The following is a 16,024-nucleotide window of genomic DNA, read 5'->3' as shown; positions in this document are numbered from 1 at the left end:
TAGTATGATGACATCACTCACCAGCTATGGCCACTCTATACTACAGTGATGGGTCAGAAGATAAGGTCTAGGCAGGGCGGTGGAGGTGGAGTCATGGAGTTGGAGCCAGTTCTGGGTGGAGTTCGAGTAGGATAAAATATTCCAAATTAAATTGATGAGATATATATATATATATATATATATATATATATATATATATATATATATATATATATCATTAGAGATGAGCAAACGGCGTTCGATCGAATTTATATTCGATCAAATATCAGGCCGTTCGAGTTATTCGATTACAATCGAATACCACGAGACAAACGCACTAAAAATTCGTATCCCCTCCACCCTCCCTGGTGCTTTTTTTGCACCAATAACTACGCAGGGGAGGTGGGACAGGAACTACGACAACGGAGGCATCGAAAAAAAATCGGAAGAAGTAATTGGCTGGCTAAATCAGGTGACCTCCAATTTATAGGCATAGTGGATTTAATGGCAATAAATGGATGTCCAGCACTCCGTAACTTCTTTATATAAAAGGTATAAGTTTATTTCGGAGACATGCTCCCTTTAAAAGCCGAGTATATACAAAGCATATGGTGGTGCAGATAGGATGGTAACGAAGAAACCGACGCGTTTCGAGGTTATTCACCTCTTAGTCATGGTACCATGACTAAGAGGTGAATAACCTCGAAACGCGTCGGTTTCTTCGTTACCATCCTATCTGCACCACCATATGCTTTGTATATACTCGGCTTTTAAAGGGAGCATGTCTCCGAAATAAACTTATACCTTTTATATAAAGAAGTTACGGAGTGCTGGACATCCATTTATTGCCATTCTCTCCTTACCTACCGGAAGGTTCTCCGTGCATCTCCAGGATACTTCTTTGGGTCTCATTCCGTCGGATAAAAGTAAGACAATAAGCTATCTATTATTTTATGCATTAATGCGAAGCTGTGACTCTACTCTGCATAGTAAGATAGTGGATTTAAGATCCGGGATGAGACTATAAACTATGTGACTGTGAGACAGGGATAGATGTACAAGCAGGGTTAGCTAGGGATTACCTTTATTTAGGTGGGAATGTTACTCAAACAGCTCTTTGGTGCTCTATCTCATCGGGATCCCTGTCAGCTTGCGATATGCGGGAGCTGACTTTTTCCCATAGGAATGCATTGACCAGCGTTGATTTGCCGAATGCCATACAGAGTACAGCATTCGGCCAATCAACGCTGGTTCTGCCGGAGGGGGCGGAGCCTAAGATAGGTCCACAGCAGTCTCCATTGTGGTCCAATCTCAGATGTTAGAATTGTTGAGCGCACAGCTCTGCTATATCTCTGGTGTAGCAGAGCTCAGCGCACACTCAGCTCTGCTACATCTTAGGTGTAGCAGAGCTCAGCGCATGGCCAGCTCTGCTACATCCCACATATCGCAAGCTGACAGGGATCCCAACGAGATAGTGACGTAATACAGGTACTTGGGCATGTTAGATGCCCCCAGACATGCTTCCCCTGCTGTCTCAGTTGCATTCCAGGGTGTTGGCATCATTTCCTGGGGTGTCATAGTGGACTTGGTGACTCCCCTGAGTCCAAGTGTGGCTTCCCCTGAAACAGCATTTTTCCTCATAGACTATAATGGGGTTTGATACTCGTTCGAATAGTCAAATATTGAGGGGGCTAATCGAAACGAATATCGAATCTCGAATATTTCACTGTTCGCTCTTCTCTAATAATCATACAATTAATTTTATAAATTGTATAATTAATTAGATGTATAGTTTGTTGCATATTTACTTTCTTAAGAATTCATTCACTCCTTTTTTTCTTGAATTCAGGGGGAGAGGGGGGTGGTCCCCTTTTCTGTCTGACCATGGCTATCAGCCATTTATGAAGGAGTCAGAGTCAGTGGTTTGGCCTAGTGACCCAACAACTCTGATTCCAGCTCTAATATGTGCCTAAATAATCTAATAATATAAATGCTAAACATACATACCGGTATATAGGACCAAACAGAATACTGTGGATAAATCCCATTGGCCCATGTCATTTTTTGGTTTTGGCCACCATTGCCCCTTCCCTTTGACCAATGTACAAATAAAACATACACACACGGTATTAGTCCTAGGAAGTATTTATAGAAATGAATATCCAAAGGTTTGATTTTTTTTTTTAAAATACAAAGATTACGGTAGACAACTTCCATCTGTTTCCGGTCTTATAATATTCTAAAAGCATTTAAAAAAATAAAGATTTTTTAGCACCTTTTAGACACATGAGGATTTCATATACTCACTGGTGACTTTGCTTTACCATACACCCAAGTCCATTCCCAGCTGTGCAAGGGTTACATGTGACGTGTACTCGGATGAGTATGAAGCTCTATCCAACAGACTGCATTATACCTAGATGATATATACAGCTAACCATATGAAACCGTGCAAAGTATCTTGTATCCTACATTGTATAGGTTCAGTAAAGTCAACTTGACCCTTTATGGTCCATAAATCATGTTGGCTTAGCATTTATTTTAAAAAAAGGTCTTGGATGTCAAACAGTAGACAGTAATTCATCAGTCTCCTAGTTTAGGCTGTGTCCACATCTGCATAGGGATCCTCAAAAAAAATCTGGACCCGGCGTGTCGAGTACAATGATGGACACCATGATAGATGCCTTACAGACCCCACTGGAGTCAATGGGGTTTGTCGGGTGCTGATGGTGTCAGTCTCCTATTAATCTGGCACTGATGTTATTTCCATTTTTCTGTTCCTATAACGGAATACAAAAACGGAAATACGAGGGCAGATGTGAACTGAGCCTAACGTGAACTGGAAAGACGCCAGTAGAAGACCATTCTCGGCTGTCGTGGTTCCTCCAAGTACTACGGAAGGTTCTGGTGGACAGATACTAATTTTGATGGTACGGTCAGACTGGTCTGTGATGGCTTCATCTATGTGCCCTATAGCGTACACGGCAGAGCTGGGAATGTTCAGGGTTGAATGACTACGGTTTCTCCTTCCATTTGTCTCATCCAAACAAGTAAACGTGTGTAACTAGATATAAAACAAATATAACTAACATACATCCTGGATTAAAAAATTACAACGGTCCCAAGTAGTAAAACATGCCCTTGCCAGGCTGGACAGATCAAGTATAGGGCAGCCTCAATCCAGGGAGTACAGCACTTACCGGGCATCGGCCACCCTAAAGACCAAAATCAAGATTACCAGGAATGATTCAGTAGGTTGACAAATGCTTGATAAGCACCGAAGCTCCAAAACATTTTGGTTGTCCTATTTTTTTCTTTTTAAGAGTACTCTAATAAATATAGTGGTAGTCACCAGGTATTTGTCATAGACAGAACTAGGAAACAGACATTCACGAGAGATTAATGCAGACGTATGTGTGTGTGTCTGTAACTAAAAGTGGTTAAATATTACAGAATAAAATAGAGACTATTCCAAATCTGGTGCAAAGGTTTTAGGCACCCATAACATTTGACATCCTTTGCACAACTGCTTCACTATCATAGGCTAGCTTCCTCTTAGGCCAGTCTGGATGCAAAGAACCCTGTGCTCCGGGGAAGACTGGATTTTCAGTAGACGTTGGCACAACTAGAATCAATATGATCTCAGTTGGGTTTTCTTTTTTTTTTTTTTTGGAATTGTAGCCTCTTTTACAATGTAAAACTAATAGTGTTTGTGTTGAGCGGAGGCATGGAATAGCTCAACCAGTGTATCCAAGTGATGTGGCCCCATAAGAATGGGACAGTAACACTGCACATTAGTGTTCAGAGAAGAGCAGCTTTCAACTCTTTGGTCTCTGGATGCAAGAAGGAATCTTGGGAAGTCCATGTGCAGCTTCTGCCAGAATAGGCACCACCGTGGCTGCTACAGGTGCTTTTATTTCTGGCCGGCGGGTATGAAGCTGTTTTCAATGCACAGGACAATAAAGTTCTTATTGCAGCTCTGAGAACGCTGCTCTAGGAGTCTCCCACTGGATAGGGATGAGGCTTGACCGGTAACGATGCTCTCATCTGTACGCCAGGTCTCACAGTAGTTCTCAGTTAGACGGCGACCTTTGGTGTCTGACCCATGCCAGACCATCTTCTGTGGCCTGAAAGACAGACAAGCGGCCAGTGAATTATATGAGGTTTAAGCACGTACAAAAATGAAAACTAAGAATGAATGAACAGTTTTGTAACAAGATTAGTTACAAATTTTCCAAAAATTTCAAGTTCTGCTTCAACAGAATTTTTTGGGATTTGTCACTCATGAACCACTATTATACTTTGCAGACCCTGGAGTATAATAAGGAGGGGGGCCCAGGAGAGATGAGTATATATAGTAGTCTTAATTGTAGGCACAACTGTCATGAAGTGGACTAATACCATTCAAGGGGCCACAAGAGGCCGAAAGAGGTTCCTAAGGGATGACTGGGAACCACAATAGAGCCCAGGAGAGGTGAGTATATATAGTAGTCTTAATTTTAGGCACAACTGTCATGAAGTGGACTAATACCATTCAGGAGGCCACAAGAGGCCCAAAGAGGTCCCTAAGGGATGACTGGGAACCACAATAGAGCCCAGGAGAGGTGAGTAAAACTGTTTGTTATGTTATGTTTACTCACCTCCCCTGGACTTCTGCTTATTATACTTTGACTTTATGTCAGATCTATCCATTTTATAGTGCTAATTCTTGGCTTAGTGTCATAAGACCCACGGCCTTATCACCAGTTCTATTTTCACTACATTTGGTAGCCATTAACCAGCGCATACTAAGAGCAAGCCACAAGACCTGTTGTTGGAGATGTTCTGACCTAGTCATCCAGCCTTCACAATCTGATCCTGTATATTGGTATAATCTTTGTATTATATCACTAGCCATTCATATGGTATAAATATAGAAATCTGCTAACAGGGCTTGTATTGACTCTGTCTACAGCTGACACCACAAATTCTGGCAAGATTCCTATATCAATATGTAAATATATTGTAGCTTGACCTACCAAGTAGAATCTGATGCAACATCCCGTCCTTCAAATGAATAGATTCGAGCCCCGGGCCTCATCTGTCCCTCAGAACCAGAAAATAGTGATTCCCAGCTGTCAAACAGCGTCTCATCCTGAAAGAGAGCGGCAAAGCATATAAATTGATGTCAGATATCAATAAATGAAAATATGTGTTAGGACAGAGACAAGGGAATAACACTAATAATAGTAGTGAGACAAATCTATGTCTATGTGATTTGTTTATGTATGAGCATCTGCGGTATTATTTAGGTATTACAATACTCTTCTTATATGGATATAACATGACCAATATAACCTTATCCTTTGTACTCAGTGTGACTGTTGAAGGGTTTCCACATAGCCATTGGCAGGAACAGATTGGAGCTAACTCACTAAAGTCTGTGCAGGGTGGGGAGTAGATAAGTTGTGACATCATGTATTAGTAATCGTGGATGCAATGATGGCTCAGTGGTGTTATCTATAGATGTGTTATCTTCTATTGCAATGCTGTCCATCTTGTCTGTGATGTAAACAGGGTAACAGCGCAAAGGAATCCCAACAAAATTGGCAAGTGCCATTTTATTATTAGGTTTAGTGGCCAGAGTGATAATTGCAGGATACAGTATTTTTTTAAAATGTAGGTATTGACATGGCAAATATTTTAAAAAATTATTAGCATTCTTAAAAAATACGAAAACCATAAAAATTAGGTTTAAAAAATCCACACAATCCTTTTAAGTGTCACACTCACCCTAAGGTTAACAATTGGCACGTTGAGCCTGTCAGCTTTACGGACTATGCTGTACAAGTCCTGCAGCCGGGATGATAGGAAAGCCCGGAATGTCCCATGTAGTCCTGCTTTACGTGCTTGCTCAAAGCACTGGAAGTCAACCCCGCGGATGGAACGCATGCTGCCAGTGAGCGGGGCATTTAGTGCCACAAGATGTAACTGCCAAGGAAGAAGGAAAAGTATGTAAGAATTTACAACATAAGGACACAACATAACAATATGTCTCCCTGTATGATCCCTATACTCACTGCTGCCTGGTACTCTTGGTGGATGTGGACGGAAGGGTTTCTCTCTGGCTCTGCAGGTCTGGGTACGATTTGAGGTGGTGGCTGTGGTCGCTGAGGTGGAGGGTAGGCCGGAGGTTGTGGATGGACATTCTCATCCTTCACCTGCAGAGATCCTCTGGTGTCAGGATAGTGAATAACCGGTGCTTCTTCTACAGCAACTTCATTACCCTGCAAAGAGGAGTCGGTCAGAGATAACTTAAGACGACAAAGCTTTCCAATGGTATATAACATGTCCTATCTCTGAAGACAGATTGCAGCTCAAGCCACAGTTCTGCAAGGAGGTCAGAGGGGCGTGCTAACAGCACCGAAAGGGAGTCGGAAGATCGGTGGTCATCCTACATCCAGATCACATTGTCAAATACGTTGCATCAAGCATGTATGTACTCATCAATACAGTGTATACATTCTACATTGTCTCTATTCTGTCTGCACCAGTTACTTAGCTGTACATTCACACACTAGTCCTCCAGCGATACCCGTTGCATTGCGCCAATAATCACTAGATAAGATACCTAGCTAAGAAAATGTTCATGAATAATGAAAGCCATTACACTTGGGGATTGTCAATTTTTAGGTCAGAGTTAAATTTCAGATTGTGGATAGAAAATAATACCCCTATATAATCCTCAATTTAATTTCCTTGCAAAATTTGTTGGCACTTTCCCTTAGGATTTTTTAGGCCATAAAGTAAAATTTTCATTGTTTTGCTTACAAGCTCTTGCTGTATTCTTATAGAAAGCATACTATACACTTTCTGAAAATCTAATATTCAGCTTGGGTCAGACTTATGGCTACATGAATGACTTATATGTATTTATTAAAAATTACAAATTTCCACAAAATTGCATAAAGTATCCTATGTGTATAAAATGTGGAAAGTATACAAACTACTGTATATGGTTATGGGGTTTATGGGCTTAGCGTGAATTTTACTTTTCTGGTTTTACTTGTGAAAAATATTTGGATTAACTGAGAGATTCAAATACCCCGGTCAGTAACAGAGTCCATAGACTTACCTGCCCATTACTATTCAGTGTTACATATTCTCCAAGCTGGGAAAACAAAATAAACAAAGGTTTTAAAAATAAGACACTTTAAGGGGTCTTCCCACTCCTAACATTTACCCTCTAGCTGCAGAATAGAAAATATGTGTCCGACCTCTGGACCCTAGTGCCCTAAACTGGATGAAAGTGCTCCATGTAACAACGCTCCATTCATTTCCATGGGACTGCCAGATATTGCCAAGTCTCATAGAATGGAACACTGGACAAGCATTTGCATTACCACTCCGTTCACATGGGACAATGGGGTAATTTCCAGCCCCCATGTGCCTGAGTTTGGCGGATCCCAGCTGCAGGACCCCCAGTGGTTAGGCACTTATCCTTAGGGAATAGCTGGTTACTTACTGTCAAGTTTCCTCAGTTAATTTTTGGGGTTCTCAGGAGGGGAACACTTTATAATCAGTTTAGGGATAGTTCCAATAAGTAGGGATTGTCCAAAACAGTGGGACCCATTAAGAATCTGCTTAATACTGGTTGATACCTTCCTTATCTCTTTCATGTTCTAGATCATACTGACTGTACGAGATGCTGGATCACATACACTACTCTATCAATGCCAGTAACATAATGCTACTCTTTTGGGAAAATAGGTTTATCCAATGGATTATTTTTTGTTTTCATATATTTTTCAAATTTTTTTAAATAAATGCATAATTTCTCAAATATTTTGAACTTACTAGAATTTTTCGGAATCCGTTCCTTACTCGCACATACAATTCTGATTGTTCCAGCACCAGTATAATGGTCCCTTCTCGGAAAGTCTGGCCCAGGTGAAGCATTGTCTGATAAGTATGCAGCACTGTAGCCTAACAAATACAAAGCAAAGATTACTTCCAACAACATTAAGCATTGGAGATAAACAATATACAGAGTTTATAAGTGTTATATTAGATTATAAGACTATAATACAGATATGTGGTGAGCAAGTCATAAGGCTTGAGTTACATTTATGAAAATGTCTTACATATGAAGAAGGGTAAGGTGCAGATCTACTTTTAGTTGCCATATGTCTTGTAGCATCCAAGCTTACATTGGTTCATCTTAGAGTCATAGACCACTAAGGCTAATGCTCACATTTGCACTGGAGTCCCTGCTAAAGGCTCCGTCGCAGAGTCTGCTGAAAATCGACAGAGGAAAAACTCCTGTACACTGGGTTCAGTTTAAAAACAAGACACCCAACAAACGCCATTGTAGTCAATGGGGTCTGCCAGATTCCGTGTGCCATTGCTTTTTTAGCCATCCACAATGGAGAGGCGACATTCTTGTGAACCTAAGTGTAGGAGGTTTTGGTGCTCAACAACTTCTTTTTTTTATAAAAATTTTAGGCCAATGTTTCTTAGGGCGGATTCATACCTGCGCCCGATCTCCGTTTTGCAGGTTTCCGTTTCCTGTCCGAGAAACTGGACAGGAGATGGAAACCGGCAGGCAGTTTTCACACCCATTCAATTGAATGGGTTTGCAAAGTGTCCACCTGTGAGCGTCTTCTGCTCTCCGGTGAAACCGGTGACCTAGTCGGACATGCAGGACTTTGTGTCCGGTTAAAAAAAAAACGGTTTCGCCACACAGAGCAGAAGACGCTCACGGACGCTCAATGGTGGATACTGACTGACGGGTTTCCATCTTCTGCCGACAGAAAACAGAAACCTGCAAAACAGAGATAGGGTGCAGGTGTGAATCCGCCTTACTAATATTTACTACTTACTGTAGAATGTCCTCCTGACCCTCCTGGAGATCCTGGTGGTCCCGGAGGTCCTGGTGGTCCTGGAATGCTTAAAGCTGAAAATATAAAAAGTGTTATATAAATGAGCGTTACATCCTGTGAGATTTAGCATCTTCAGTGTATAACCAAGGCACACAGTATAAACTAGTGGTAAACCGACTTTACAAAAATGTATTCCCTGTTTACTAGCACCAACATCTCTTCCAAACCACCTATGTTCTGATGTAGGGGCGAATGCTAATAAGGAATTTGGTGGAGCAAGAGAGGGGTCATGTCTGCTGGAGCACCCATTTTCACCTGTGGTCACCACAAATCTGGACCTTTCAATCTTCATCTTAGTGGGTGGCCATGGCTGGTAAATACAAGTGAAACAAGTTCTCTGGCAGACATGGCCCCTGATGCACCAAACAGTTCTTTTACATATGGATTAAAAGTTAACGTTCTTGGCAGCAGGATTGCATATGACACAAATGTTCACTATGTCACTAATGGATCCCCCAACAGCAGATAAGTGGTTTAGAAGTGGTTTTGGTTGTTGAAGACTTTCCTATATTCAAAGAAGGGTTACTCTACTAACCTGGTCTGTTGGGTCCAGGATATGACTGTGGTCCAGGAGGTCCTGGTGGTCCTGGAGGTCCAGGTGGTCCCTGTCTTCCTTCAAGTCCCACGCCAGGAGGTCCTGGAGGACCACGTGCACCTGGAGGACCTTGGACACTGTCTCCTTTAGCTCCCTGAAAATGCAAATGTGATCTTCATTTTTCAAAGACTGGTATAGCTATAGGGGCTGTAGTGGTCTCAACTGTGATGACCAAGTCCATAACCACAGGTCACTGTCAACACACTAGAGTCAATTTATTACCCCTGCACACTAATTCAGAATGATAAGATTTGTGATACACAGCCTTCCACTGTCAAAAGGGACAAAATTAACCCTTTCAAGGTAAATTGGCATATAGTTAAGAAGGGATTCTGTGGGGGAAGCTGTGGCACAAAAGGGGGCATGGTTATTGTGTGGGGTCACAGACACAAGATGGGAATAATGTGAATCAATGCGACTGACGGTGGTGTGGATTAGTTACATGAGGTATATAAGGTAAGCTTCTGTACCAGGGCATGCGAGTCTTTAGTTACAACCCTTTATACACCTTTAATTTGTGACGTAAATAAAGGTGATTTATTTACATGATATTTTATATTGTTCACTTACCGGCAAGCCTGGATATCCTGGATTACCTGGAGGACCTGGATTTCCATGGCCATATCCACCTCCAGGTTCTCCTTTCTCTCCTTTTGCTCCCTAAGAACACAATAATGGTCAATGAAATCAAAGGTTTACTTCTATCCAAATTATTTCTAAATGAAATTTGTCAAAAAGTAGTTATCATGAGTAAGGGCAGGCATTGGTTGTTCTTGACAAATATTTTAGACAGATTTTTGGATATAAGAGTCATTACATCAGGGACAAGACTATTATGGGGTATGGGGTGAATGCAAATCTGACTCTCCATTCATACTTACACCATCTTCTTAAAGCTAACATATTACAATGACATACTTAATGGATAAATGTCAGACTTACCCCTCGTTCACATCTGCATTTGGATTCCATCCGGGGGAGTCCGCATGGGGAGCCCCCGAAAGGAATACCAAACGCAATTGCAAGCGCTGGGCTGTAAAAGCACACGGACCCCATAGACTATAATGGGCATACCACCAGATCTCCGCAGGGATCTTGCGGACAGGAAAGTAGTTCCCAATCTACTTTCCTGTCTGCATGATTCGTGCGGGCAGCAGGCAGCAAGCACTCGGACCCCATTATTTTCTATGGGGTCCGTGTGATTTTACAGCCCAGTGCTTGCAATTGCGTTTGGTATTCCATTCAGGGGGTCCCTATGCGGACTGGAGGATAAGCTAATGTGCACAGGTCTCTTGCTTGTGTCAAGAGAAAGAAGGATCCACCACACTAGATTTCAATATGCTGATATGGGAAAGATACTAGAGATGAGTGAGTACTATTCGAAATGGCCGTTTCGAATAGCACGCACCCATAGGAATGAATGGACACAGCCGACACGCAGGGGGTTAAGCGGCCGGCCGCCGGCAAAGTCTGCGTGCCTGCCGCTTCCATTCATTCCTATGGGTGCGTGCTATTCGAAACGGCCATTTCGAATAGTACTCGCTCATCTCTAAAAGCTACACATTATGGCCAAGCAGAGTTTGCATATTTATGGGGCACTTGGGCAGCATTCAGATTAAGATATCTTTTTGTAAATTCTTTAAAATGTAATAAAATCTGAATACTGTAACTATATTGTCATCCATATAAACACTCTTACCTGAACTTGTAAACTTCTCAAATCATACGGGAAATTTCCTGCAACAGAGAAAAGACATTTGAATACAAATCATTCCTGACTCATTGGTTGTCTATTTGGGCTGAATATCTCTGGGCCATCTCCATTGTTATCTGAGTATGGATAGTATGGACTCTACACAAGAACACTTTGATATCATATAAATGTTGAAATCACTTTAATTACATGTAGAAAGCCGTTATGTACAGGTTGTCTGACCTGACCTCATGGCTCTGTACACACCTAAATGATTGAAGACTATTGTAATAGAACTTGTATGTATCATAATGTATTTGTCATTAAAAATGATCCGTGATCAGATTCCACAATACAAACTGCATACTTTACTAACCCTTACGGTTAATACAGAGTCGTTTGGACATAAATGTTTAACAATTTTTTTCACATTTTACTTCTCCGCCTTCCAAAATTTACAACTTTTTTTTCTTTTTCTTTTTTTTTTTTTTTTTTAATATGAGGGCTTATTTTTTGCGTGATGAGTTGCATTTTCATTAGGCACCATTTTGGCGCATAATGTTTTGAAGCCACAATTCTATCATTTATTTGGTTTTTACGGCATTCAATCTGAATTAAAAATGACATGTCAACTTTGTCTGGTGGGTCATTATGATTACACCGATACCATATTTATATAGGTTTTATTATGTTTTATGGATTTTACTAAATACAGCATAGGTTTTTGAAAATTAACTCTGTAGTGTCAGGAGGGCGGTATCAGGCATGAGCAGACAAGGGGTGTGATTCTGTGCTCTGACGCTGCCTGCCTCTGCCTCTGCTCTGAATCACGCCCCCTATCCTTTGTGACACCGCCCACATGACACCACCTGTACAGACTGAACCTAAATAGCATCACTTCAGGATAGTAGCCTCTACTAAGTTACTTTTACTTGATAATGTGTATTGTATTTGATCGACATTGTCACATTATTCTGCTTATTCTGCTTTCTTACCTGGTGGGCCAGGAGGGCCAACGTCTCCCTGATCACCTTTTGCGCCTGGAAATCCTCTCTCGCCTTTCTGACCTACAATACAATAAAATTCACAATAAATGAGGCTGCTCAACAGCAACAGATCACAACAGCTCTAACCTATCGTCAAGTCAAAACCCATCTGAGGACGCGATCGCATGACCATGAATAATATCTTCTAGAACAAAATCCTTAAAGGGGTGTTCCTATGAACAAAACCATAACCATGACTGGGTTTCTGACAAGTGTCAGACCATAGAAAGTTCCTGCATTCAAGACAGCAGACTGTCACTACTCAGATGGTCAGAGAAAAATTTAAATTTTGTGAACTCGCAAAAAAGTTTAACCTTTAATTGTTTATAAATTTAAATGTGGTTATGTTAATGGGAAACCCCTTTAATGATACCAAAGGAATATATTCAGGAAATTCCCAATTCCCTCTGTATTAACACCTACTCCCACAATCTGACAAAACTATATTTATCTAAAGATAACCACATAACAGCCCTCAGGTTATATTACCTGGATATCCTTGTGGCCCAACACCCCCATGATCACCGTATACCTGAAAGAAAGACAATAGAGTGTAGTCTACTGAGTACGTTATACTGTATGAAAAGGGGATTGTTATCATGGTTTTCTTCCATGCCTAGGTATTCTATATATGATATTCTGTGTGTGTATATTAAAGGTTACTTACTGAGTTTCCTGGAGGACCAGGTGGGCCGGGAGGTCCTGGTGGTCCCTATACAAAGTAAACACAATTGTCATATAATGTTCCTTATAGCGTGTCCTTAGGTGTGAACATACAAGGCTAGAGCTATACTGTGACAAAGTCGCGCAGAGGTTGCTCAACAAAAATTTCAATGCATCTACATAATGTTACATTGCTACATACAGTCTCATGGGACAGTTGTAGAAATTCCAAATGCAATCAATTTTGTTCACAGGTCACATGCATCTTTTTTAAGGTAAACTTCAAAGAGCGTCTTATGCGACTGCGACTTGCATGTGACAGGGCTACATAGCAACTTTTACCGCAACATGTAACCAAACATCACACGGCTACTCCTTCAGAAACGTAGGTGAATGGAGTCACATTGCGATCTTGAAGGTGCTGTGACTGCGACTTCTAGCTTCAAAAAAATCCAACGGGGCTCAATCTTTGGCATCTATAAATCCTCTAGGGGGCGCAATATGACACTATTAACTTACATTACTAAGGGAAGAATATGCAAATCTGTCTTCCATGATGTAATTAGGAAGTCAGGTGCCTCAGTGTTGCAAACCATTAGAGGGCGCTCACTGGAATGTGCACATTCCAGTGAGCGGCCTCTATTGGTTTGCAACACTGAGGCACCTGACTTCCTAATTACATCATGGAAGACAGATTTGCATATTCTTCCCATAGTCCCTTGCAAAGTGGAGTGCTAAAGGCTTAATAAGTCTCCACACAACAATATGTTGGTCTCTCCCCAAGGAGTGACGATACCCCCCTTACATTACTAAATCAGTTACAGAGTGACAACGTTGCGGGACAGGAAGTCACAGAAAATTTGCAAAACTGTTTTAGTTGTGCAGTTTTTGTGCAATTTTATATCATGCAACACATGTCAATGTGTAGCACTAGGCTTAATATACTCTGGGTAATTATCCCATAAATACTAAAGTTTACTTCTCTTTATAGGGTCACACTAAACAGTCCTAATAATTCGTTATTATTGAGATATGTAAAACTTACCCTTGCGCCATAACCAGTAGGATCTGCTGGATCACCTTTCTCTCCTTTCACTCCATTCACTCCAGGACGACCCTACATAGAAAAGCTCATCTCATTAGGAATGCATTGCCATATACAGCATCCAATTGGACCCAATTTTTTTTTTATGGAATTGATTGTGGTTGCCATAAACATAGGATACTGTCTGCAAGTAGCGTCTACTAGCACATAAGACTGTCAGTGGATCCGACTGACTTTATCATCATCCACCATTACTGTACTATGTATGGACAGCTTTGGAGTAAATATTTGGGCCTAAACCAATTGATATTCATTTAGATTGGATGGTAGTAGAAACAATTAAATTGCCAAGTTTACAATAATATCATGTAAAAAGAATTGGCTTAGCTACGGCCAAAACCCAAGACTAAGAAAGCAGTGAGACAGATACTATAGGAACCAGTGGCAGGACATGGGTGCAACCAAAACAATAGTAAAAATAAAGAAAATAGAAGTAGACTAAAAACTTACAGGTCTGCCTGGGAATCCAATTTCACCTTTCTGTCCTGCTGTACCCTATGGCAATATGGCGATATATTAGAATATAACAGATATTGTGCTACGACCACAATGATTCTATGCAATGATAGCAGTGAAGTGTAGGACATCTTCTTCATATCATATGGTCTCGTACTTACTGGAGGTCCGACAGGTCCTGCAGGGCCTCTTGGTCCAAAATCTCCCTAAAACGAGCAAAACCAGCGTCAGCGGTAATAAAATTTCTTTTTCAACACCAGTCCGGTGTAAGTACCACAAATCACTAAGCACTAAAAACAGTAAAATCTGTAGGCTACAGAACAGAACAGCAACCCATTCCCGTGACCGGGAGCTTAAGCCAACCAGCTGGACCTCCACCTTCCAGGGGCTTCATAGCAGCAGCATATGTTACTGCTCCGGTTACTGTATGTAAGTGTTGTTTTCTTGTTACTGATGCTAGGTTCATATTAGCTTTCGCCCAAGATACCGCTTAAATCAGCGGAGTCCTGCAAGTAGGACTTTTCTCTCTGCTGATTTTATACTGGATTTGTACATAAAAGAACACTGGTGACAGGCCCAAAAACTGGCTGGACCATGGTATAAGTACTTCTACCTCTTATTTCACCCATGCCTACATGTAGATTGTAAATTCTCATGAGCAGGGCCCTCACTATTGTGTGAATTGGTTTATTACTCTATATCGTCTCATTCTGTCTGTACGCGAGTCCTATGATTTGTAAAGTTCTGCAGAATATGTTGGCGCATATACATGAACATTTATTGACTATTATATTTACCTTCTCTCCCTTGGCACCTCCACCTAGTAGCCCGCCATCAGGTCCCAGAATCATGCCCGGCTCTCCCTTCTCTCCCTAGAAACAAGACACACAGTCCCTTATTCCATACTTACAATAAACAATAGATTTGGGTAAAGGCAATGAATTAGAAAACAGCTTTTTACTTCCAAATAGATCAGCACACCTGTCCACAGGTTGTATATGGAATTGCAGCTCAGACTCATTCTCTTCATGGTAGGCAAACTGCAATTACAGACACAACCTGTGCCCAGGGGTGGCATTGTTTCTGAAAGGAAGTAGTCATGGCTATCTAATCTGTATAAGAGCTTTTCAAGTGAATGTTAAATAAAAAGTGTTGGTTGTTCTTTACACTTCGGAAAGGAGACGTTGAACACAGTGTCTAATCTGCAGGCAGCACAGTACGGTGGAGGAGGCGCTGAGCAGATAGATATATAGTCTTATGAGAACAGATTTAGTATAGCTTGTCTTTTAGGAGTCCAGTGGGTGGTATTATTTTGTGCTTGACAGCCATCCATATATAACTGTGCATACACAAAGAGTTGCCAATCATTAATTGGGACCGCCCACTGGACTCTTAAACATACAAAAAGCTGGAATTTAGATGACTAAAGTACTCCTACATACAGTGCTTCTACTCAATCTTTCGACAAACCCATAAATCAATCTGCTCAGCTCCTCCTGCTCTATAACAAGCTGCCTTCAGATCAGACATCAGGTACAAAGTATCAGGTTCCCTTTATGATTTCAG

At 41.2% G+C, this 16,024-nt stretch overlaps 1 protein-coding gene across 2 annotated transcripts in view; it reads right to left on the bottom strand.

The window, feature by feature from the left end:
* Nucleotides 1–2,118: 2,118 nt before the first annotated feature.
* Nucleotides 2,119–16,024, bottom strand: part of COL18A1 (collagen type XVIII alpha 1 chain) — a 116,538-nt gene continuing 102,632 nt past the window's right edge. For both annotated transcript variants that reach the window (XM_075283788.1, XM_075283787.1), the window contains 17 exons: nt 15,256–15,330; nt 14,620–14,664; nt 14,453–14,497; nt 13,943–14,014; nt 12,902–12,946; nt 12,724–12,766; nt 12,184–12,255; nt 11,195–11,232; nt 10,066–10,155; nt 9,436–9,589; nt 8,841–8,914; nt 7,816–7,944; nt 7,094–7,129; nt 6,039–6,245; nt 5,752–5,949; nt 4,998–5,113; nt 2,119–4,106 (listed from right to left, as the gene is read on the bottom strand). In XM_075283788.1, coding sequence (XP_075139889.1) covers nt 3,893–4,106; nt 4,998–5,113; nt 5,752–5,949; nt 6,039–6,245; nt 7,094–7,129; nt 7,816–7,944; nt 8,841–8,914; nt 9,436–9,589; nt 10,066–10,155; nt 11,195–11,232; nt 12,184–12,255; nt 12,724–12,766; nt 12,902–12,946; nt 13,943–14,014; nt 14,453–14,497; nt 14,620–14,664; nt 15,256–15,330 — 1,653 coding nt within the window. In that variant the 3' untranslated portion in view covers nt 2,119–3,892. The remainder of the gene's footprint in view (nt 4,107–4,997; nt 5,114–5,751; nt 5,950–6,038; nt 6,246–7,093; nt 7,130–7,815; nt 7,945–8,840; nt 8,915–9,435; nt 9,590–10,065; nt 10,156–11,194; nt 11,233–12,183; nt 12,256–12,723; nt 12,767–12,901; nt 12,947–13,942; nt 14,015–14,452; nt 14,498–14,619; nt 14,665–15,255; nt 15,331–16,024) is intronic.

The sequence above is a fragment of the Leptodactylus fuscus genome, chromosome 8 (genome assembly GCF_031893055.1).
Source record: "Leptodactylus fuscus isolate aLepFus1 chromosome 8, aLepFus1.hap2, whole genome shotgun sequence".
Lineage (NCBI taxonomy): Eukaryota > Metazoa > Chordata > Amphibia > Anura > Leptodactylidae > Leptodactylus > Leptodactylus fuscus.
The sequence above is the reverse complement of the archived record's forward strand: the minus strand, read 5'-3'. Positions and strand labels throughout refer to the sequence as shown.